The 24,197-nt window shown below is 40.7% G+C and overlaps 1 protein-coding gene across 10 annotated transcripts in view; it reads right to left on the reverse strand.

Annotated features, from left to right (window-relative positions):
* Positions 1-24,197, reverse strand: part of rasal2 (RAS protein activator like 2) — a 421,164-nt gene that overhangs the window by 107,646 nt on the left and 289,321 nt on the right. For all 10 annotated transcript variants that reach the window (XM_073063632.1, XM_073063630.1, XM_073063629.1 and 7 more), the window contains one exon: positions 21,240-21,358. In XM_073063632.1, coding sequence (XP_072919733.1) covers positions 21,240-21,358 — 119 coding nt within the window. The remainder of the gene's footprint in view (positions 1-21,239; positions 21,359-24,197) is intronic.

Raw genomic sequence — 24,197 nt, forward strand, 5'->3', positions numbered from 1 at the left:
TTAAACTGTTCAAAATTCTTAGTTGTAATACTCATTTATGTGAACAAAGGGTTGAGGGCTGAATACTTTTACAAGGCACTGTATTCTTGATTTGCAAATACCTTTAGCTACCATTCAGTCATCCCCGAAGACTTGAGCACAACTCTGGTATTTCAGCGATTGGATGCCTCAATCAAAGTGGTCATTGTGACACTCATTCTGCCCATCCATTTCAAGCTACTGGAATACTAGGCCTTGATAGTTAGAACCTTTGCTTGAGCTGGGATATCATTACAGTTCAAAGTGTTTATGATGATTTACTGACTACAATCAGTCTGTCCTTAAAACCCTTCCAACTGCAATTTATGGAAGGAAGAACAGCCAAACTGTTTCAATCCTTTTCAAATGCATAAGGTTTCAAGAAGAAGCTACGTTACCGTACTTTAATTTTAAGGGCAGACTACTCGCTAATTCACAGAGCAAGTGAAAGACGGGTATTTCTGCTTTAACACAACGGTTATAATCTTACAAACCTCATAAACCTTGTCATAGAAGAACAGGCTACAGTTGCCTACAAAGCACAGATTTAAACATGTTTCCTGTATGTGATCACACCATAACTAATACAACCTGTGTAATGCAAATAATGTTCCTAAACCACTAATCTTGTTATAACCAATTTTCATTATGGTAATGTGCATTGTAGCAAACTTAGCTACAGTCATTATTGCTCTATTTAATATAGCTGCGTCTCTGAGCAGGAAAAAAATCTGATTATAATGCCTTGAAGCATCAACATAATATTTGCAAAGGTGGGTAATGGCATTAAGCAAGAATGATGAATTAAATGATTTTATGAAATAGCACAAGATTTAAACCTAGCAATGTTAAATGGATTCACATTTCAAAATGTGTTTGATGTGGAGGAGTTACAGGTGGTGGTGTTATTATACATCTGCTGTTCCTCAGACTGAAATAGGTTTCAGATTTGGGCACTGTTGTCAAAGGAACCTTTGTGAATTGCTGCAGTATGGCTTGTAACTTGTGCACTCTGTAAACATAATAACCTAGCAGCAATGGGAGTGAATGTTCAAATAGTTAGCCAATCATGCAGACTGCTCTCTCCTAATTTTTGTTGAGCCTTGGATGTAGCTGTACTTATGAAAAAGTGTTCAATTACATAAGTGTTTCATTTGGGGAATCCAGAGGCAAGTCATTTACCATCAATTGTATCATCATCTGACTTGCTTATTACTGTAGCAATTATGTGGCAAGCATATTTAAGCTTCTGTCAACAATGACCATCAGGATGTTGACAATGAAGCTTTGCCGAGTGAAGCTCAAAGGATCTTGTCAAAGTTGATTATTGCCCAGCACTTTGTTAACACCAAAATTATTTGATATTTATTAGCAGACAGGTGAAGCTCTGATGTACTGTATGTAAATAGGGACTGCTCTGTATTGGAAACGAACTGCAAAATGTGAATGCGCCCTACTTCAGACAAGCCAACAGAGATGGCTGAACAAAGGACAATGAACTGAAGAACTCCTGCAGCAAAATCCTGTGGCCACATTGAATGACCTGCAACAACCACAATCTTTGGTTCTTGGTATGAATCCATTTATTGTAAAGAATTTTCCCTCAATTCTCATTAACTTATTTTTAACAAGAGCTGCCTTGGTGTATAACACCAAAACAGCCTTCCACTTGTTTACTGATGATTGAGAAAAGACTGTAATTTATATTTCTGACACCTCCCTCCCCTTCCTTGATCTCTTTGTCTCTATCTCTGGAGACAGCTTATCTACTGATGTCTACTATGAGCCCACGGACTCTCACGGCTACCTGGGCTATTCCTCTTGCCACCCTGTTACTTGTAAAAATGCCATCCCCTTCTCTCAATTTCTCCGTCTCCGCCGCTTCTGCTCTCAGAATGAGGCTTTTCATTCCAGGACAAAGGAGATGTCTTCCTTTTTTAAAGAAAGGGGATTCCCTTCCTCCATCAACTCTGCTCTCAAATGCATCTCTCCTATTTCACGCACATCTGCCTCACTCCATCCTCCCGTCACCCCACTAGCGATGGTTCCTCTTGTCCTCAGCTATCACCCCACCAGCCTCCATGTCCAACATATAATTCTCCGTAACTTCCGCCATCTCCAACAGGATCTCACCACCAAGCACATCTTTCCCTCCCCTCCACTTTCTGCAGGGATCACTCCCTATGTGACTCCTTCGTCCATTCATCCCCCTCCATCCCTTCCCACTGATCTCCCTCCTGGCACTTATCCTTGTAAGCGGAACAAGTGCTACACCTGCCCTTACACTTCCTCCCTCAGCACTATTCAGGGCCCCAGACAGTTCTTCCAGGTGAGGTGACACTTCACCTGTGAGTCTGCTGTGTCCGATGCTCTTGGTGTGGCCTTTTATATATTGGTGAGACCCGACGCAGACTGGGAGACCGTTTCACTGAACACCTACGCTCTGTCCACCAGAGGAAGCAGGATATCCTAGTGGCCACACATTTTAATTCCACGTCCCATTCCCATTCCGATATGTCAATCCATGGCCTCCTCTACTATCGAGATGAAGCCACACTCAGGTTGGAGGAACAACACCTTAATATTCTGTCTGGGTAGCCTCCAACCTGAAGGCATGAACATTGATATCTCTTACTTCTGTTAATGCCCCTCCTCCCTTTTTTACCCCATCCCTAATTTATAATTTAAATTTTTTTTCTCTCTTTCCCTCGCACAATAATTCCTTGCCTGTTCTCCATCTTCCTCTGGTGTTCCCCTCCCCTTTTCTTCTGTCCTATGATACTCCCCCTTCTCCAGCCTTGTATCCCTTTTGTCAATCAACTTCCCAGCTCTTAGATCCATCCCTCCCCCTCCCACTTTCTAACCTCTTACTATCTCTCTTTTCCATTAGTCCCAAAGAAGGGTCTCGACCCGAAACATCAACTGTATTTCTTCCTAAAGATGCTGCCTGGCCTGCTGTGTTCCACCAGCATTTTGTGTGTCTTGCTATAATTGATATGATTGGATTCATCTGCATAGCTTGATCCTGACCTCCAGCAGCTCCTGTATAAATTAGCATGTTAGTGTGGAATTTTGTGAGGGATTTTTCCAAATGCTCAGATTTCCTCCCAAATTCCAAAGATATGCTGGTAAATTAAATGACAAATGTAGTTGCCTGTGGTTTGTGTGAGTAGCAGGAGAAATGATGAGCACCTGAGAGATAAAAGGTTACCAGGAAGTATGTGAGGCAAAGGCACTGGTGGGAAAAGTCTAGGAAATGTGAATTTTCTGCTTCTTGTGGGCAGTTTGTACCTGGACAAAATTGCATGTTGTAGCTGGCTTTGAAACACAAGTCTTCAGCCACGGTACAGTCATGTAAAATACGGAAGGAAACATCTAACTGGAAAGAGTCAAAGACAGTGGAGGTAGACAAACCAAATGTCTTTGTTCTTGCCATGAGGTTGAAGGAATAGAGGTCTCCATTCCGTGAAACTGCTCTGCAATCCCCATTTTGTGAACTGGTTATACACAAGAACAGCTATATCAAAGCACTTAAAATTGGATACAATAAAGCTCTCGATAACCTGCTGAACTAAAGATTATCTCCAAATAAAAAGTTACTTGTGAGATTTGTTTTGGTAAGATGGAACTTGCAGGTTTATGAATAGATTTATCAATAGGGTAGTTTATATCTGACCTGAGTAACTTGAGCCTAGAACTGGCTGATCTTCTCTGATTCAGAACAAAGAGATATCTATTACAAGTTGATACTTATGAGAGGGACAAAAATGATGCTGCCTTGGACTAATGAAAAGCTGACACATGTTAGCAAGGCAGGTCACAGCCTTTAAGACCAAAACACAGCATATTGAACTGATAGTGAAAATGAATAAGAATGAGGGGCATCAAATGCAACTCCAAAGGCTAACTATTGCAAGGAAGACCCTAATGCCAGGGGCTGGGATTTGAAGGATCAATTGTTTGGCCAAAGAGAGTTCCCCTATTTCAGTGTTATAAATTGGAGAAGTGGTCTGTGAGTATTTGTGTAAAGACAATAAAATACAATCTTTGCATTAATTAAAAGTTGTGTAGTGAATTGACTAACTTAGATCAGTTCATGATAGGTCATGTAACTATGCACTGAATTAGGGCGAATCAAATTGGAGGAAACCAAATTAGATCTTTGAAAAAGACACTTCTTTTGGTGGATAATCTATAATTGTTTCTGGCTGAAGGCAACTGGAAATGCCTCCAGTATTGTCTTTTGTACCGACACATGGGTCCCTTACTCATGTATATATGGTAGACCTTAATATGCATTGTTGACTATCAATATTGTGTGAAGGAGGGTTCCTTTGGAGTGATACAACATTGAACAGGATGTAAGCTTTTTAAATTCACACAGAAGTTGGTCAGTAAGTTCCACAATACAGAATAAAAACCAATGTGGGTTCAGTTTTGTTCCCTCATATTGACTGGCACCTCCTGACTGGATGGGGCTGAATTTGTCAGGTGTATTCAACAAGGATTCCTGACACAGTATGTGGACTGGCCCATGAGAAGAGAGGCCATACTGGATCTAGTTCTGGGTAATGAACCTGGTCAGGTGGCAGACCTCTTGGTGGGGGAGCATTCTGGTGAGAGTGACCACAACTCCCTTAGCTTCAGCATAGCTATGGAAAAGGATAAAAACAGACAAAATGGGAAAGTGCTTAACTGGGGAAGGGCTAATTATGAAGGGATGAGGCAGGAACTAGTGAGAGTAAATTGGAAACAGATGTTCAAGGGTGAAAGCACAGAAGTAATGTGGAGGAAGTTTAGGGACCACTTGTACTGTGTTCAGGTTAGGTTTGTCCCACTGAGATAAGGAAAAAATGGTAGGAAGAGGGAACCGTGGCTGATGAAACACGTAAATCAACTTGTCAAGAGGAAGAAGGAAGCATATGTTAGATATAAGAAGCAGGAAGTAGGAGGGGCTCATGAGAAATATAGGGTAGCCAGGAAGGAGCTTAAGGAAGGACTTAGGAGAGCTCAAAGGGGGCATGAGAAGGCCTTGGCATGTAGGATTAAGGAGAACCCCAAGGCATTCTATGCGTATGTGAAGAACAGAAAGATGACAAGAATGAAAGGATAAAGAAGGCAACATGTGCCTGAGGTGGAGGAGGTTGGGGAGGTCCTAATTTAATACTTTACTTCAGTATTCACAAGTGAAAAGGACCTTGATTTGGGTGAGGTCGAAATAGGACAGGCTTGTGTGCTAGACAATGTGGAGATTAAGGAAGAAGTACTGTTGCATCTTCTTAAAAACATCAAGATTGATAAGTCCCCAGGGCTGGCTGTGGGAAGTGAGAGAAGAGATCGCTGGAGCATTAGCTATGATCTTTGAATCCTCTTTGGCTGCAGGGGAGGTGACGGAGAATTGGAGAATGGCAAATGTAGTTCCCTTATTTAAAAAAGGTAATAGGGAGAATCCTAGGAACTATAGACCAATGAGTCTTACGTCGGTGGTCTGCAAACTATTGGAAAGGATTTTTAAGGATAGGATCTACGAGCATTTGGAGAAGTACAGTCTACTCAAGGATAGTCAACATGGCTTTGTGAAGGGAAGGTCATGCCTCACAAGTGTAATTGAGTTTTTTGAAGAGGTAACAAAAGAAATTGATGAGGGTAGGGCGGTAGATGTGGTCTACATGGATTTTAGTAAGGCCTTTGACAAGGTCCCCCACGAGAGACTCATCCAGAAAGTCATGAGGCATGGGATCAGTGGAACCTTGGCTGTTTGGATAAAAAATTGGCTTACAGGAAGAAAGCAGAGGGTAGTAGTGGAAGGAAAGTATTCTGCCTGGAGGTTGGTGACTAGTGAAGTCCCGCAAGGATCTGTCCTGGGACACCTGCTCTTTGTGATTTTTATAAATGACCTGGATGAAGAGGCGGAAGGATGGGTGAGTAAATTTGCAGATGACGTGAAGATTGGAGGAGTTATGGATGGAGCTGTAGGTTGTTGAAGGTTACAAGAGGATATAGACAGGATGCAGAGTTGGGCAGAAAAATAACAGATGGAGTTCAATCCGGATAAGTGTAAGGTGATGCATTTTGGAAGGACAAACCAGAAGGCTGAGTACAGGTTTATTGGTCGGTTACTTAACAGTGTGGATGAACAGAGGGACCTTGGGGTTCAAATCCATACATCCCTCAAGGTTGCTGCACAGGTTGATAGGATAGTTAAGAAGGCCTATAGGATGCTAGGCTTCATTAATAGGGGGATTGAGTTCAAGAGTAGAGAGGTCATGTTGCAACTCTACAAATCTCTGGTGAGACCACACTTAAGAGTATTGTGTACAAAGTTAAGGGAGGGAAGTTTAGGGGAGACATCAGGGGTAAGTTTTTTTACACAGAGGGCTGTGGGTGCCTGGAATGACTTGGCAGGGATGGTGGTGAAGGCTAAAACATTAAAGGTATTTAAGCCTCTTGGACAGGCACATGGATGAAAGAAAAATAGAGGGTTATGGGATAGTGTGGGTTTAGTATTTCTTTTTTAAGGAATATATGGGTCGGCACAACATCAAGGGCTGAAAGGCCTGTACTGTGCTGTAGTATTCTGGTGTCTAGTGTTCTCTGGCCTGCAGAAGGTGGTATAGAAGATCTACAATTAACCTATACAACTGCGACCTGAAACATGAGGGGAAAAAATGTGCTGCTTTTGATTGGTTTCAGTAAAACATGGCAAAAAGATCATGATGAACATTATGTTAAAAACCTCAAAAGTTCTATTAGCAAAGTGGTTGCTTGCCTGAACAGTTGGGGAATAACCAGAATGAATGGAATTATATTCATTCTAAAGTCTAAATCAGAAACACTGGCCATTTTTAATGACATGTATATTTCCTACAGAAGCCCCAGAAGCCATTTATCAGTATAATAGCCTATTATAATAAAGAAAACTTTATCATGCAAAACTTCTTGGAGTCAAAGATATTTATTTTGTATTGTGTAGATGTGATATGCTCAAAAAGAAATCCACACACCAGAGACAAGGATGAGAAATTGTAGATATTTTCTATAACTAAAAAAAACAAATGAGCACCAAGAAATCAGTTAATGACACCTTGCTGAGGCTGTGCTAAAGCAGTTTACAAGTTGTAAGGAAAACAGCTCACATTGGGGTCCACAATACAAAATTCGCAGCTTTGATGCCAGATAAATCACATTTTATTGCAGCATTTTCACTGCCCAATTAAATCAATTTCTTTAAATACTAAATATTTCAACCCTTCTCTATGCTTGTACATTTGAGAAGAATGAATGTAGCAGCCTGACTGACAGCAGATGGTATGAGGAATATCTGAAGGAAGCTCTATCTCTGATCCTCATGCAGAATTAATCAGCTTAATTACAAGATAAACAAATGCAAATTAAAATTGGTGCCGATCAACTATGATGTCTCCAGTTGTTTTAATAGAGGACAATTTGTTTAGTACTGAAACACTCCTTTTGTGAAGGCCCACCAGATATATAAGAGTAGGTGCAGTAAGATCAGAATATTTCTCTCAAGGTCAAAGGAACTAAGTTCAATCAATTTGTCCAATTTCTAGCATGAATTGATAAATAACAATCATGATTGGGTTACATTTTGCATCTCAAAGGTTTTCAACTGCTAATCTATGTTCACAAACACACATCTAACATCAATAACTAATCAGGGATACCAGAACTTCCCCTTATTAAGCTGTCATAATTCGCTCTTGTTAGTTATGAGGTTGCTGTCCAATCAAAGTGAATTCAGCAAAGGTCAGGAATCAGACTTGGGATCCTTATGGTAAATACAGCTCAAAGTTACACTGGGACAAATTATGCACTCAAAAAATAGATACTTGGCTCATTTAGCATCAGTTCTAAGGCTCAGCACTTTATCAGTTTCAACCTCTAGATTCATAGGCAGTCTCACCTATGCTCATTGAAAGCTATAAACTGCACGCAAAAATGCAGATATCAAATCAACTACTGAGGATATACTTTCTGCAAGGAACTATTTTGTATTCCTTTTCAGAGGAACAACACAATATGGACTCGATAGACAATGCTTGACTGCTGCAAAACACCCACCATGACACCATAGATACAGTTTTCATTCCCAGTCATCTGATCTAATAGAAATCTTAGGCATCGTCTACCTACTCAGAAATACAAATGATAAATAATTAGACAAACTTGCTCAAGTCCATTAAAGTGCTCTCTCCAGAAACCATTTATTTTAATTCAGGCCTGTTAGGGGCACCTGAAACTATCTGGTCTCCCAGGATACAAACTAATCACAGAAAAAAGCTTTTGTTCAATATTGCCAATGGCTGCATTTTGTAAAATGGAATTATTCTTCCTTTTGCCATTTAATTTGCCTAGTTATTGTTCTACTTTCCAGAAAGAATGTAACTCTATTCTAAAATGCCTTTTGATCCCTTAAAGTCCATTCCATTTTATAGGCTTTGACAACAAAATTCAATTAAATTTTTGTCATTATTTATCTAGAGATTAAAATAGGCAATGTTGATCAAAGATATCAACAAAATATATTTTTGCAGGCTAATATTTGTATCTAGCTCTCTTTGGCAATGAAAAGCTGTATTTAGCTTTATCCCATCAGCCAGCTTCAATTGCTATGGACTAGTCTAATTTTCTCATAGCTACCATCCTATTGAACTTAAATGAGATTTCAAATTCCATTAAAGCAGTCCAGTGATTGTAATGGTTACCTGGATAAAGCTGAGAGTTGAAATCACATCAAGGTAAGTTGGAAAACTAAATTCAATGAATCTGGTAATAGCATGGCTAGTAACAACCCAAGCTACAATGAAACTTGAGAGAATCTCACCGAGGACCAAATATTGCCCTAATCTCATCTAGGTATAGGTATAACCTTTCACTTATACCTCATCTGGATGTGACAGAATAAGGTTAACTGTTAACAACATTAAAAACAATTAGGATCAAAACTTATCAACCTTATTAAAAATATTTGAAGATAATTTTGAGCCAGAGTTATATAGCATGGAAACAGGTCCTTTGCTCCAACTCGCCCATGCTGACCAAGTTGCTTACATGAGCTACTCTCAATTGCTTGTGTTTGGCCCATATCCTCCAAACTTTTTCAATCCATATACCAACTTAAATACTTTCTAAAAGTTGTAATTGTATATGACTATACAGCTTTCACACAGCAGCTCATTCCATATACCTAACCTGTGTGTGGAAAACCTTGAGCCTCAGGATCCTTTTATATCTTTCCCCTCTCATCTTAAATCTATGCCCTCCAGTTTTAGACTCCAAAAAGACTGTGACCTTTCACCTTATCTATGCACCTCATGATTATATATACCTCTACAAGGTTTCCCCTCAGCCTCTTAAATTTGAGGGAACCAAGCCCCAGCTTATCCAGTCTCTCCTTATATTCAAGCTGTTCAATCCCAGTAGCATCCTTATGAAATCTTTTCTTTGTCCTTTCCATTGTAACGTCATCATTCCTATCATTCACTGACCAGAAATGTACCCAATATTCCAAATGTGGACTCATCAACAACTAGTATAGTTATAACAAAATGATCCAGCATCTGCAGTCCAATGTCTCAACTCTTCTACTCAAAGTCCTGACTGATGAAGGCAAATATGCCAATTGCATCCATCAAGAAACAATAAACTACCCTTCAGTCTCTGTTACTGGTGATTCCCCTCCAGTAACTCCACAGCCCTGAAATTTACTGTGCAAGTCCTGCCGTAACTTAACTAAACAAAATCAAAATGCATGTCTGAGTTAAATTCCACCTGCCATTCCTTGGCCCACTTTTTCAGTTATTCTAGATTGTGTTATTATCTTAAATAGCCTTCCTCACTGTCCACTATAACCATTAAATATTTATCCACTATAAGTTTTGGTATCATCCACAACTTTATTAACCATGCCAATGATGCTCTCTTCCAAATTATTGATGTACAGTAGATGATAAACAAGAGGGGCCTAGCACTGATCCCACTGGTATACTGCTGGTCACAGGCCTCAATCCTGATGTTTCATTACCTACTTCTGACTCCTACCATTAAGCCAATTTTTATGTCCAATTTGCAAACTCACCCTGGATCCCATGTGCTCTAACCTTTGAACTAGCCTATCAGATTGGAACAGCAACACACACAAAATGCTGATGGAACACAGCATTTTGTGTGTGTTACTGTTTGAATTTCCAGCATCTGCAGATTTCCTCGTGTTTGTTTGTCAGATTGGAAGTTTGTCAGGGATCTTGCTAAACTCTTTGTAGACAACATTACCACCCTGCCCTTGTCACTTCTCTTGGTCACATCTTCAAATAACTCAATCAAATATCTGTGAGATGAGTTCTCATGCACAAAGCCATGTTAATCACTTATCCATCGATACCTTTCCAGATGCTGGTGGATCCTGACTCTTAGATTCCCCTCCAGTAACTTCCACACCACTGATACCAGGAAGCGGCTACTGAGTATATTTCTGTATATTCCTGGTCTTTTGCTGCTGCAGCCATTCCACTTCAAGATTTGATGCATTGCACGATCAGAGATGCACACCACTGTTGAAATGGGTGGTTACTTGAGTTACTGTCATCTTCCTGTCAGCTTGAACTAGTCTAGCCATTCTCCTCTGACCTCTGGCACTAGCAATGCAATTTGCCCATAGAACTGTTGCTCACTTGATGTTTTTAGAGTTTTTTTGCACCATTCTCTGTAAACTATAGAGTGTTATGCATGAAAATCCCAGGAGATCAGCAATTTCTGCGATACTCAAACCAGCCTGCCTGGCATCAACAATCATTCCACTGCCAAAGTCACTTTGATCACATTTCTTCCCCATTCTGATATTTGGTCTGAACAACAATTTAACCTCTTGGCCATGTCTGCATGCTTTTATGCATTGAGTTGCTGCCACATGATTGGCTGATTAGATAGTTGCATTAACAAACTGTTGTACAGGTGTACCTAATAAAGTGCCCACTGAGTGAAAATATTATACATAGATAGATAGATTGGTAGATAGATACTTCATTCATCCCCATGGGGAAATTCAACATTTTTTCCAGTGTCCCATACACTTATTGTAGCAAAACTAATTACATACAATACTTAACTCAGTATAAATATGATATGCATCTAAAATCACCCTCTCAAAAAACATTAATAAATAGCTTTTAAAAAGTTCTTAAATAGTTTACTAAAATACATTGAATGGTAACTTAAGCTCAGTCCTAACCCCGGCACTTTAACATATTTTGCCCCTGGCGGTTGAATTGTAAAGCCGAATGGCATTGGGGAGTAATGATCTCTTCATCCTGTCTGAGAAGCATTGCATCGATAGCAACCTGCCGCTGAAGCTGCTTCTCTGTCTCTGGATGGTGCTATGCAGAGGATGTTCAGGGTTTTCCATGATTGACCGTAGCCTACTCAGCGCCCTTTGCTCTGCTACCAATGTCATACTCTCCAGTTCTGTGCCCACGACAAAGCCCGCCTTCCTTACCAGCTTATTAAGACGTGAGGCGTCCCTCTTCTTAATGCTGCCTCCCCAACACGCCACCACAAAGAAGAGGGCGCTCTCCACAACTGACCTATAGAACATCTTCAGCATCTCACTACAAACATTGAATGACGCCAACCTTCTAAGGAAGTACAGTCGACTCTGTGCCTTCCTGCACAAGGCATCTGTGTTGGCAGTCCAGTCTAGCTTCTCGTCTAACTGCACTCCCAGATACTTGTAGGTCTTAACCTGCTCCACCCATTCTCCATTAATGATCACTGGCTCCATATGAGGCCTAGATCTCCTAAAGTCCACCACCATCTCCTTGGTCTTGGTGATATTGAGACGCAGGTAGTTTGAGTTGCACCATATCACAAAGTCCTGTATCAGTTTCCTATACTCTTCCTCCTGCCCATTCCTGACACACCCCACTATGGCCGTGTCATCAGCGAACTTCTGCACATGGCAGGACTCCGAGTTATATTGGAAGTCTGATGTGTACAGGGTGAACAGGACCGGAGAGAGCACGGTCCCCTGCGGCGCTCCTGTGCTGCTGACCACTGTGTCAGACCTACAGTCTCCCAACCGCACATACTGAGGTATGTAGTTTCAACCACATTTCAGATTTATAATACAAGAGCAAATGTTCCTTTATTTGGTATAGTTTTAATGAAGTATGACTTGCAGAAACTTCCTTTAGCTATTTTGCACATAGAAGTATTTCCTATCATAAGTGCTCTTTGAAATAACATAGTTTATACCTTAACTACTGCATTATCTTCAATTTACTCATTTTAAATAAAACATTTAACTGTATACTGATTACGTTCTCTGATTAGAAATGAAAGAATTGCTTTCTGTTCATAATGTCTACTGATACATACTATATATCTAATCAGTACTGCTATACCATTGCAAAACTTCCTGTTGTGAAATCCTAACTGGAGCAATAACAGCCAACACAAATTTTCTTTATAATATCAACTGCAATATATTATAACATATTGATGCAATTATGAAGCAGTTAAATCATATTTCATTAGAAGTTTGATGAGATTTACTGTCACCAAAAACTCTAGAAAATTTCTACAGATGCACCTTGGAGAGCATTCTGACTGGCTGCATCATAGAGGCACCAATGCAAAGGACTGGAAAGAAGCTGCAGAGGGTTGTAAACTCAGCCAGCTCCATATAGATACCAGCCTACCCATCATCAAGGACATCTTCAAAGGTAATGCCTCCAAAAGGCAGCATCGATCATTAAGCACCCTCTTTACCCAGAAAATGCCCCTTTCTCATTACTACCAAGAGGGAAGAGGTACAAGAGCTAAAAACACTATGATTCCACGTTTCAAGACTCAGCATTTCGGGAACTGCTTTTTCACCTCCACAATCAGATTTTTGAATGGTCCTCAAATACATGAACACTACCTCACTACTTTGTTCTCTTTTTGCCCTACTTATTTTTCATATTTCTTACCATAACTTGCAGTACTTTTACATATTGCAATGTACTGCTGCTGCAAAACAACAAATTTCATGACAAATGTCAGCAATAACAAACCTCATTCTTATTCTGAATTCAATTATGATCTGTAGCCTGATCGAGAAAACTATCTCTGTAGCTTATTTCAATAGCATGGAATGATAGTTTTTAAAAAAAAACCGCTTCGGATGTGATCATTTGCCGAGATAAAAGTTATCTGGGCAGATCAAAATTTCTAGTAAGCTGTCTAAGTTTAGCAGGTTTCAACAGTTGTGTATAATTGAAGCATTTTTTCAACATGAAGTTTTCAACTTCTGTACATCATTTAAATATTGAATTTCAGACTCCCCTTATGCTCTGATTTTAAAAATTACTTAAAATTTGACTATAATCATTCAACACACCAAGTTTAAATTCCACATTAGTAATCTCTCAAGCTAATAGGAAACTGTAATTCTCAATCACTTTATCCAAACTAATTGTAATTTCACACAACATAATTATAAGGCACCCTCAATAACAATTACAAATACTAGTACCGGTATTCCTGTCACTACACCACAGAATGAGACAACAGACATTCTAATACTTGGCTGTTCCAAAAACAATCTGCAATTGTATTTTATTTAGGAAGAATCAAGAACAAAATGTGAAATAGGTCACTTGCCTGCAGCTGAATGATAGTAAACAACTTCACTGGAGATAGAAAGCCAGAAGCTTTGTGCAGATGGCTTATAATAGATAAGACTATTTAATGAACGCATGCATTAGAACTAATATTTTCTTTGGGAGTAAAACTGTTCAAAGGAAGATCCCAGTGCTAACATGCCTTCACTACGGTTCCTGTATAAGTGAAGACAGTGTACTTTGAATGGCTACTGTTAATACAGATTATCTTTTTCATCAAACAACACCAAATAACATCTGACCACATGACTATCTTTTTAATCCTGAGGCTGTCTTCCATGCAAATGGAGAAGCAATGTCAAATGAAGTAAAATAAATTAAATGTCCTTTTTATTAAAGACTCAAAGTACATTTATTATCAAAGTATGTAAGCAGTAAACAACCCTGAGATTCATCTGCCCGACAGCCAGCCACAAAACAAAGAAAAACCATGGAACCCTTTCAAAGAAAAACATCAAACACCCTCTCCCCCACATCACAAAGAAAAAACAAATCGCCCAAATGGCAACAAAAGATAAACAGGTGAAAAACACAGAAGATAAAAACACAAAATCAAGAGAGTCAAGGCATACACAATTCAGCTCAGTGTTTGTTAACTGCAGGCTGCCCCAATTCAAAATTACCCAAAATGGCAACAAAAAATTTAGCAACCAGAGCCCAGAAACACATCAGAACATGAAAAAAACAGACAACCACACTTTTCAGAAACAAGGACAATATTTTTATTTTGGATATAACATCACTCAAAAAGAAAGCTGATATGATCTTGCATTCATCAATACTGGCTGCATATTAAGTATTCAGTGCTGGTAAAAGATGTGACCAGAATTTGTTTAACAAAACATCCTGAACACATAGTTAAAACTCCTTCATGCTGACAGAAACTGTCAATCTCCTTGCTCAGTCTAAATCAGACTCATCTTACACTATAAAGTCTTCTTGTGTCGAATCACAGATTTTCCACAATTCTTTCATGAGACAGATCAGCTGCTGTATACATCCAAGAGACCAAAACGTTTATAATTAGGTTTTTAATCTGTGCTCCAGCTGTCCATAATAACTTGCTTCTGAGTTTGCTAACCTAGACTAACATGACTCATGACTCTAAGTGAAGGAGATCTGTCATCAAGAACAAAAGAGTTATACATTCAAAATAGAAAAGAGAAGCTATAGCCCACCGACTCTTCAGCTACTTGGACTATACATCTCTCCACCCTGTTACTTGTAAAAATGCCACCCCTTCACTCAATTCCTCCGTCTCCAGTGCATCTGCTCTCAGGATAAGGCCTTTGGTGGCAAGAACAGGAAGGCAGATTACTATCTATATTGAGTCAAGTTAGGAAAAGGGGAAGTACAACGAGATCTAGGTGTTCTTGTACATCAGTCAATGAAAGCAAGCATGCAGGTACAGCAGGCAGTGAAGAAAGCTAATGGCATGCTGGCTTTTATAACAAGAGGAATTAAGTATAGGAGTAAAGAGGTCCTTCTGCAGCTGTACGGGGCCCTGGTGAGACCCCACCTGGAGTATTGTGTGCAGTTTTGGTCTCCAAATTTGAGGAAGGACATTCTTGCTATTGAGGGAGTGCAGTGTAGATTCACAAGGTTAAATCCTGGAATGGCGGGACTGTCATATGTTGAAAGATTGGAGCAACTGGGCTTGTATAGACTGGAATTTAGAAGGACGAGAGGGGATCTGATTGAAACATATAAGATTATTAAGGGATTGGACACACTGGAGGCAGGAAGCATGTTCCCGCTGATGGGTGAGTCCAGACCTAGAGGCCACAGTTTAAGAATAAGGGGTAGGCCATTTAGAACAGAGATGCGGAAAAACATTTTCACCCAGAGAGTGGTGGATATGTGGAATGCTCTGCCTTAGAAAGCAGTGGAGGCCAAGTCTCTGGATGCTTTCAAGAGAGAGTTAGATAGAGCTCTTATAGATAGTGGGGTCAAGGGATATGGGGAGAGGGCAGGAACGGGGTACTGATTGTGTATGATCAGCCATGATCACAGTGAATGGCGGTGCTGGCTAGAAGGGCTGAATGGCCTACTCCTGCACCTACTGTCTATTGTCTTTTATTCCAGAACTAAGGAGATGTCCTCTTTTTTCAAAGAGAGGGGCTTCCTTCCCTCCCTCCAACACCAGTGCTGCCCTCACCCGCATCTTTTCCATTTTGTGCACGTCTGCTTCAGGAATAGGGTTCCTTTTCCCCTCACCTACTACTCCACCAGCCTCTGCATCCAGCACATAATTCTCTGTCACTTCCGCCATCTACAATAGGATCCCACCACCAAGCACATCTTTCCCTCCCCTCCCTCACTTTCTGCAGGGATCACTCCCTCCGCAACTCCCTTGTCCATTCATTCCTCCCCACTGATCTCCCTCCTGGCACTTATCCTTGCAAACGGAACAAGTGCCACACCTGCCCCTACACCTCTTTTCTCATTACCATTCAGGCTCCAAACAGTCCTTCCAGGTGAGCTGACACTTCACCTGTGAGTCTGGTGAAGTCACCTACTGTATCCACTGCTCCCAATGTGGCCTCTTGTATACTGGTGAGACCCAAAGTAGATTGGAAGACCACCGCCCTGTCCGCCAGAAAAAGAGGGATCTCCCGGTGGCCACGCACTTTAATTCTATTTCCCATTCCCTTTCCTACATGCCAGTCCATGGCCTCCTCTACTGCCTTGATGAGGCCACAGTCAGGTTGGAGGAGCAACAGCTTATATTTCGTCTGGGTTGCTTCCAACCTCATGGAATAAACATCGATTTCTCAAACTTCTGGTAATTGCTCCCCCTTCACCATTCCACATTCCCATTTCTCCCTCTCACCTTATCTCCTTACCTGCTTATCACCTCTAGTGCTCCTCCCCCTTTCTTCCATGGCCCTCTGTCCTCTTCTATCAGATTTCCCTCTTCTCCAGCCCTTTATCTCTTTCACCAATTCACCAGATTTCCAGCTCTTTACTTCACTCCTCCCCCTGTCCTGGTTTCACCAATCACCTTGTGTTTCTCCCTCCCCTCTCCCACCTTCTTACTCTGACCTCAGTTCTTTTTCCCTAGTCCTGATTAAGGGTTTCAGCCCAAAACGTCAACTGTTTACTCTTTTCCTAATGCTGCCTGGCCTGCTGAGTTTCTCCAGCATTTTGTGTGTTTTGCTATAATTTACCATGTTGACTTACCAAATACTGGAGGAAATAATGAGTAGTGCCTAGCAACAGACAGCTTGTGTATTGTATTGGTTACAAATCAAAATGAAAAAAAGTCAAGATCGTCAGATTCTTTATTATTTTGGCTGAAGCTTCACAAACTGCAAATAAAAGTTGGTGCCTCAGAGGAGAGGCCTCCTCACCATTTCCTAATTAAAATGACAGTAGTGAACTGTAAAAATAAAGTTCTCGAGGTTAAAGCGTTAGACATACTATTGTAAAGTTGCATAAAATCTCAAGTAGAGCATAATGGGAGTCATTGCCATCTTTGTCCCCTTCCTGGCCCCAACCAATCATCACTGGTTTCCACCTCTCCCCTATCTGGTTCTTGCCCCACTGACCATTCACCTCTCTTCCCATGGTTCCCACTATCACCTTATTAACTCATCAGGTTCCAGCATTCGTAGCCCCTTATTTTCTTGCTTATCTCTCTCCAGCAGCTGTCTCCGATCTCCACATACCCTTCCCTGTACTTCACTCCACTGGTTTCTCAGGTTTTTCCACTCTGTTGGCCGCCATCTGCCATTGTCCCCAAAATCATTTCCCCTCCTTTTCCTTCCCTGGCTCAACATGCCCGTCATCTTTCATCCCGCCCCAGTCCACCAATTACCTCAGTCTCTTGTCGCACCATTAGCCTTCTTTTTAAGTTGATCCATATTAAACATCATCAATTCCTTTCTTTCCACAAATGCTGCTCAACCCACTAAATTCTTCCAACAAATTGTGTGTTGCATCAAAAATTATCTCCAGCAGCTGTTACCTGTTGTGGAAGCCTATTGATAACTTCATCTAAACTCCATCGAATTCTGTATCTTGCACCACTATCTGGAGAAATCAAAGGTGCACTTGCATATTTCTCAACTGTTATTTTATGAGATGTAATTGTTGATGGTAGTTTATTTTTTATAACGTAAATTTTTGGTGAATCATGATATCAGAAAGCTTGAACTTCAAGAATCGGAAAACTGAAAAGGATTTATAGATTTGTCATCAGTTTCACTCAGATTTACTCACTATCACTGTGTTTTTCTCTTCAATTCCTTAAAGAATATAAAAAAGTTCAATTCCATCAGTGTCGGTGAATTGCAGTCATCCAAATTTCGACATAACTTTGAAGGAATGCCTTTTCTCTCAACTACTCTTTTGTTACTGAATAACACCTCGACAACTGTGGCAGAGCTTGAAACCCATCACCTCCTACAAGCAAAACCAAGCAACATATGTAAATGACAATAAGGTTTCATTCCCAAATGAGCTCAACACCTTTTATGCTCACTTTTGACTGAAAGAACATGGAGGTATTCTCAAGAATCCCCATAACTCCCGACCACTCTGTGAGTTCATTCTCTGAGGTTGAGGTGAGAACATCCTTCAGGAGAGTGAATCCATGGAAATCATCTGGCCCAGACCTGTGCTAATCAACAAGCTGGAGTATTTTTACAGACTTCTTCAACCTCGTGCTTCAACTGTCTGAGGTTCCCATCTGCTTCAAGCAGGCTTCAATCATTGCCCAAGAAGAATGTGGTAACCTGCCTCATTGACTATCATCCAGTAGCACTTGCATCCACAGTAATGATGTGCTTCAAGAGGTTGGTCATGAAGCATATCAACTCCTGCTGGAGGAGCGAACTGGGTTCATTCCAATTTGCTTCCCATCATAACAGGTCAACAGCAAATGCCTTTCCATTCGCTGTTCACTCAGCTCTGGAACACCTAGACAACGAAGATGCATATATCAGGATGATAGCAGCTCAGCATTGAACACTATCATTCCCTTCAAAATCATCATTAAACTCCAAGACCTGGGCTTTGGTACCTACCTGTGCACTTGGATCCTTGATTTCCTCACTGGCAGACCCTGTTGGTACAGATTGGCAACATCTGCTTCACAATCACCATCAGACCAAGTGTGCCACCAGACTGTGAGCTTATCTCCCATTTTCTCACCATGCCTATGATTGTGCAACAAAATACAGCTCCAGTTCCGTAGTTAAATTTGCTGATGAACCACTGTTTTTGGCTGAATCAAAGGTGGTGGCAAATCAACAGAGAAGTTTGAAAATCTGATAGAGTGGTACCACAACAACCTCTCGCTCAATATCAGCAAAACCAAAGAGTTGATTATTGACTATAGGGGAAAGAAACAGGAGGTCCATGAGAGAGTACCCACTAGGGGATTAGGGGTAGAGAGGGTCAGTAGCTTTAAATTCCTTGCCATTAACATATCAGAGGATCTGTCTTGAGACCAACCCATAAATATCATCACAGCACGTCTGCTTTCTTAGAAGTTTGTGTTGCTTCACCATGTCACCACAAACTTCCATTGATGCACCGTGGAGAGTACCCTGACTGGCTGCATCATGGCCTGGTATGGAAAGGAAAAGGCTACAGAAAGTGGCAGAGAGAGTTCAGTCCTTCATAGGCAACACTCTCACTGAGTACATCTATAATGAGCCCTGACACAAGAGAAAAGAATCCACCATCAAATAGGCCATGCTCTCTTCTTGCTTTTGCAGTGGGTAGGAGGTACAAAAACCTTAGGTCTTACACCAATCGGTTCAGAAACAGTTTTTATTTTGTTTTATTTAGAGATGCAACATGGAACAGGCCCTTCCAGTCCAACAAGCTACACAGCTCAGCAACCCACTTATTAACAATAGCATAATCACTGGACAATTTACAGTGACCAATTAACCTTCTAAACAGTACCTCTTCAGACTGTGAGAGGGAATTGGAGCACACGGAGGAAAATCACGTGGGGAAAACATACGAACTCCTTGCAGACGGCGCCGGAATTGAATTCCAAACTCTGGAACTCTCCAAGCTATAATAGTGTTGCCGTAACCGCTATGCTGCCATAGTTATTACCCTACAACCATCAGGCTCCTGAACCAGCGTGGATAACTGCAATTGCTAAAACTCTGAACTGATTCTGTGACTTACAGACTCACTTTCAAGGACTCTTACTACTTAAGTTTTTAGTTCTTTTTTATTTGCTGTTTGTCTTCTTTTGCACCTTATTGTTTATGTATGGTTTGTCAAAGATTCTATTGAATTTCTTTATTTCTCCTATAAATACCTGCAAAAAATTAATCTCAAGGTAGGACATGTTAACATATGCATATTTTGATAATAAATATGCTTTGAATGTTGAAATCTGAGAACAGCCCAAAAACTAAATTGTTATTGATACTTCTGGAAATTTGCTCCCAAGTTGTGATAAAGAAATGAGATCTCACATTTTTTTTCTCAATAAAACACTAGAGAAAATGCTGCACTCTTCCACCAGAATTCTGTTTAATTCTTTGGCATGCTGATGATTTGAAGAACTAATTAAAATTCTCAGAGACAGGGAGGTACTTAGACAAGAAGCAATAAACTATAAGAGGATAAAGGGGAAGACAGATACACATTAACAGCTATTATATTTCTGCCTTTACATAATTCAAGACAATAATGTAAAACAGATGACTGCCCTTCCTCAAATAATCCACAGACACAATTACATAAAAACACATCATGTACAGTTTAAATACCCTTTATCTGAAATGCTTGGGGCTGGAAGTGTTTTAGATTTTTTCTGGATTTTGGAATCTATAATGGAGGTTGCTTGGGATTGCCATCATTTCTGACTCTGAATTTATGTGTTCCATAAGCAGGCTTTGTCTTAACACTTGCTCATCACACAGATGTTGCTGTTCTGCATGTTAGATTTTCATCAACTCATCAATGAATTTTTTCTGCATCTTCGTGATCATCAGATGCCTTATCACCACAAATCTTTTTTAAAAAAATAATGCTGTGCCTTTTCTGTGGAATACAGTGAAAAAGCCCTGGTATTCCGTATTCCATTATTCACCCATAAAATTCCTAATTCTTCACCAAGTTCCTTGCTGTTGGCTTAACATCTGTTCAAATTTGATGAGATCAAGTTGTGTATTTCAACAGAATTGTATATTTAAATGCACAGCAATTAAGAATTCCCTGCAAAATTTTGCATATGGATCAGATGAGGGCACGTCAGGACATATCATTTAATCAGACATAAAATAATCATCAACAGTCTCCATTCCTTTCATCCTGTGCTTCTGCCTTCCGCTCAACTGAAAGGCCAGACTTCCACATAATCCCACTCCACCTAAAAGCATGTCCTCTCTCTCTCTCACAGACACACAGGAAATCTCTGCAGGTTTAGCCCTCAGACTGATATACAGACGTATTTCATATCAACAGGAAAAAGGAGTCAGAGTTTTAAAACATGCACAGTTTTCTACAACTAGCATTCTTCAATACTCTAAAATGCAGTTAAGTAAAATGATAATGTTTTACCGGTCACTATCAGAGTTCCTCAGTGATGGTAGTATCTGACGGAAGCTGGTATTGCGGTCAAGTTTTGGCTGGCTCTTGGTTCGTTTGATAGACCCTTTTAATCTTTTACTGAAAAATCCCTGCAACAAAGACAGAAGAAAAAATAATTAGCATTTCAAGTGACATTTAAGTTGATCTATGAAAGACAAATGAAGCTAGTAATGTATTTGGTGGATAGTTGTTAAAATATGAAAACAAACTATACTGTTTCTGTTCTCAATATAGAGCATTCTCCATTCAATCCTTTCAAATTCAAACCACAAATAATAAAATTTATGTCTGCTGAATTAAAAATCCATGATATTTCCAATTTAAAATTATTAATAATACTTGCATTAAAGCTCCAACATAATAAATACTGCCCTCCACAAATGTATCCTTGACTTCCAGACCAATAGACCACAGTTGGTAAGGACAGACAACCACAACTTTAACACGATCACCCTCAACCTACTGCCCCACAAGACAGCATTCTTTGCCCCCTATTCTACTTGTTATGCACTCACAACTGTGTGGCCAAATACAACTCTAATCCCATCTACATGCTTGCAGATGATACCACTGTAAGAGGCTATATCTCAAACAATGCCAAGATGGAGTACAGGCAGGAAATAGAGAGCCCACTGATGTGGTGTCAAAAGAACAATCTTTCTACTATGTCAATCAAACAAAAGAGCCAGTCATGGACTTCAGGAGGCAAGGCGGAGTACTCATCCCAGTCTATACCAATGCTGAGGTGGAGATGGATGAAAACTAACAGATCCCAAGTGTAAATATCACTAACAATTTGTCCTAATCCAGTCATGTGGACACTACGGACAAGAAAGTACAGTAGCACCTCTATTTCCTCAGAACGCGAAGGAAATTCAACATGGTACCAATGATTCTTACCAATGTTTACAAATGCACAACAGAAAGCAACCCATCTTGATGTATCTCAACTTAATATGGCAACTACTTTGCCCAAGACGACAAGAAATTGCAGAGAGTTGTAAACATAAGCCCGGTCCTTCATGCAAACCAGCCTCTTTCACAGACTGTGTCTGCATTTGACACTGCTTTGGGAGAGCTGACAAGGGTTTTGGCCCAAAATGCCGACTGTACTTTCTTCCATACATGCTGCCTGGCCTGCTGAGTTCCTCCAGCATTTTGTGTGTTCCTCAGCTTCTATCCTGCTGTTTATCAAACTCTTGAACAGCCTTCTTCTATGTTAAATATAAATGCCTTAAATTTGTCAATCTATCTGGTCATGGACCTTGCACTTGTTTACTTGCCCTGCATACTTTCTGTAACTGTAACACCATATTTTGCATTTTTCAAAATTTTTCGTATTACCCTGACATGTGTATGGAAGGATCTGTCTCGATGACATGCAAATAAAAGCTTTTCACAGTGTCATGACACACCTGACAATAATAAACCAATTACTCTATTTTAAAAAGTAACAGAGATTTCAAAAGAAACAAGTGGGACAATCAATATGTTCTGTGTGCCATGATTCCCAAGGAGACATTGGAGGGTGCATAATTAGGCAACTGGCAAGAGCCAATAAAAATAAGTTAGGTTTAAGTGGAGTGGCCATTGTGTGAGTAGGCCAGAGTTAGAGTGGGGACTTCATGCTTTGGTTCATAGGAGCAGAAGCTGTAGGTATATATTTTTGTTTCTTTTTCTTTCTTTCTTATTGCATAGTTAGAGCAGTGGGAATGCCTGGTAGGATAGTGGAATTCTCCTCTTGCGGAATGTGATAAGGCAGGAGGCCTCCAGTGCCCCTGATGTCAACAACTGCAAGAAAGTGCATCTAGCTGCAGCTTCTTTCAGACCTTGTTAAGGAATTGGAACTGGAGCTGAATGAACTCCAGATCATTCGGGAGGCTGAGGGGGTTGATTGACAGGACTTATAGGGACGTAGTTACACTCAAGCCGCAGGATACTGGTAACCGGGTGATCATTGGGAGGGCTAAGGAGATAGACAGCCAATGCAGAGTACCCCTAGGCAGTTCCCCTCAACAACAGGAGGATTGCCACTGTTAGATATTGTTAGGGAGGATGACCAAGCAGAGTAAAGTCACAGCAGTCGGGTTTCAGGCACTGAGTCTAGATCTGTGACTCAGAAGAGAAGAGGGGAGAAGAGGTGAGCTCTGGTAATATGGGATTCCTTAGTGAGGGGTACAGAAAGGAGGTTCTGTGGATGAGAATGAGATTCTCGGATGATACGTTGCCACACGAGTGCCAGCATCAGGGACATCTCAGATGGAGTCCACTGCATTCTTAATATTAGGGTGAGCAGCAATGTTTGTGGTGCACATTGACTAATGACATGGGTATGAAGGGTGACAAGGTCCTGCAAAGCGAGTTCAGGGACTTAGGTGCTAATTTAAAGGACAGAACCTCCAGGGTTGTGATCTCAAGATTGCTACCCATGCCATGTGCTAGTGAGGCCAGAAGTAGGAAGATCATACAGTTTAACATGTGGTTACGGAGATAATGCAGAAGAGAGAGGGCTTCAGATTTTTGCATCGTTGGGCTCTCTTCCAGGATAGGTGGGACCTGTACTGGTGGGATGGTTTGCACCCGAACTGGAGGGGGAATAATATCCCTGCAGGAAGGTTTGCTAGTGCTACATGGGGGTTTAAACTAGAGTTGCAGGGGGATGGGAGCCAGAGAGCCAGTGCAGTAGTTTAGTTGTGCTGGAAAAAGATGTTGTTAAGCCCACATACAAAAACAGGAATCAAAAGGTTAAGCATGGTGTAAATGATGTTCTGCGTTGCATCTCTTTCAATGCAAGAAGCATTGTAGGAAAGGCGGATGAGCTTAGGGCATGGATCAGCATGTGGAATTATGACACTGAAGCCATTAGTGACACTTAGTTGCAGGAGGGGCAGGACTGCAGCTCAAGGTTCTGGAGATCCATTACATTAG

The sequence above is a fragment of the Hemitrygon akajei genome, chromosome 12, assembly GCF_048418815.1.
Source record: "Hemitrygon akajei chromosome 12, sHemAka1.3, whole genome shotgun sequence".
Taxonomy (NCBI): domain Eukaryota; kingdom Metazoa; phylum Chordata; class Chondrichthyes; order Myliobatiformes; family Dasyatidae; genus Hemitrygon; species Hemitrygon akajei.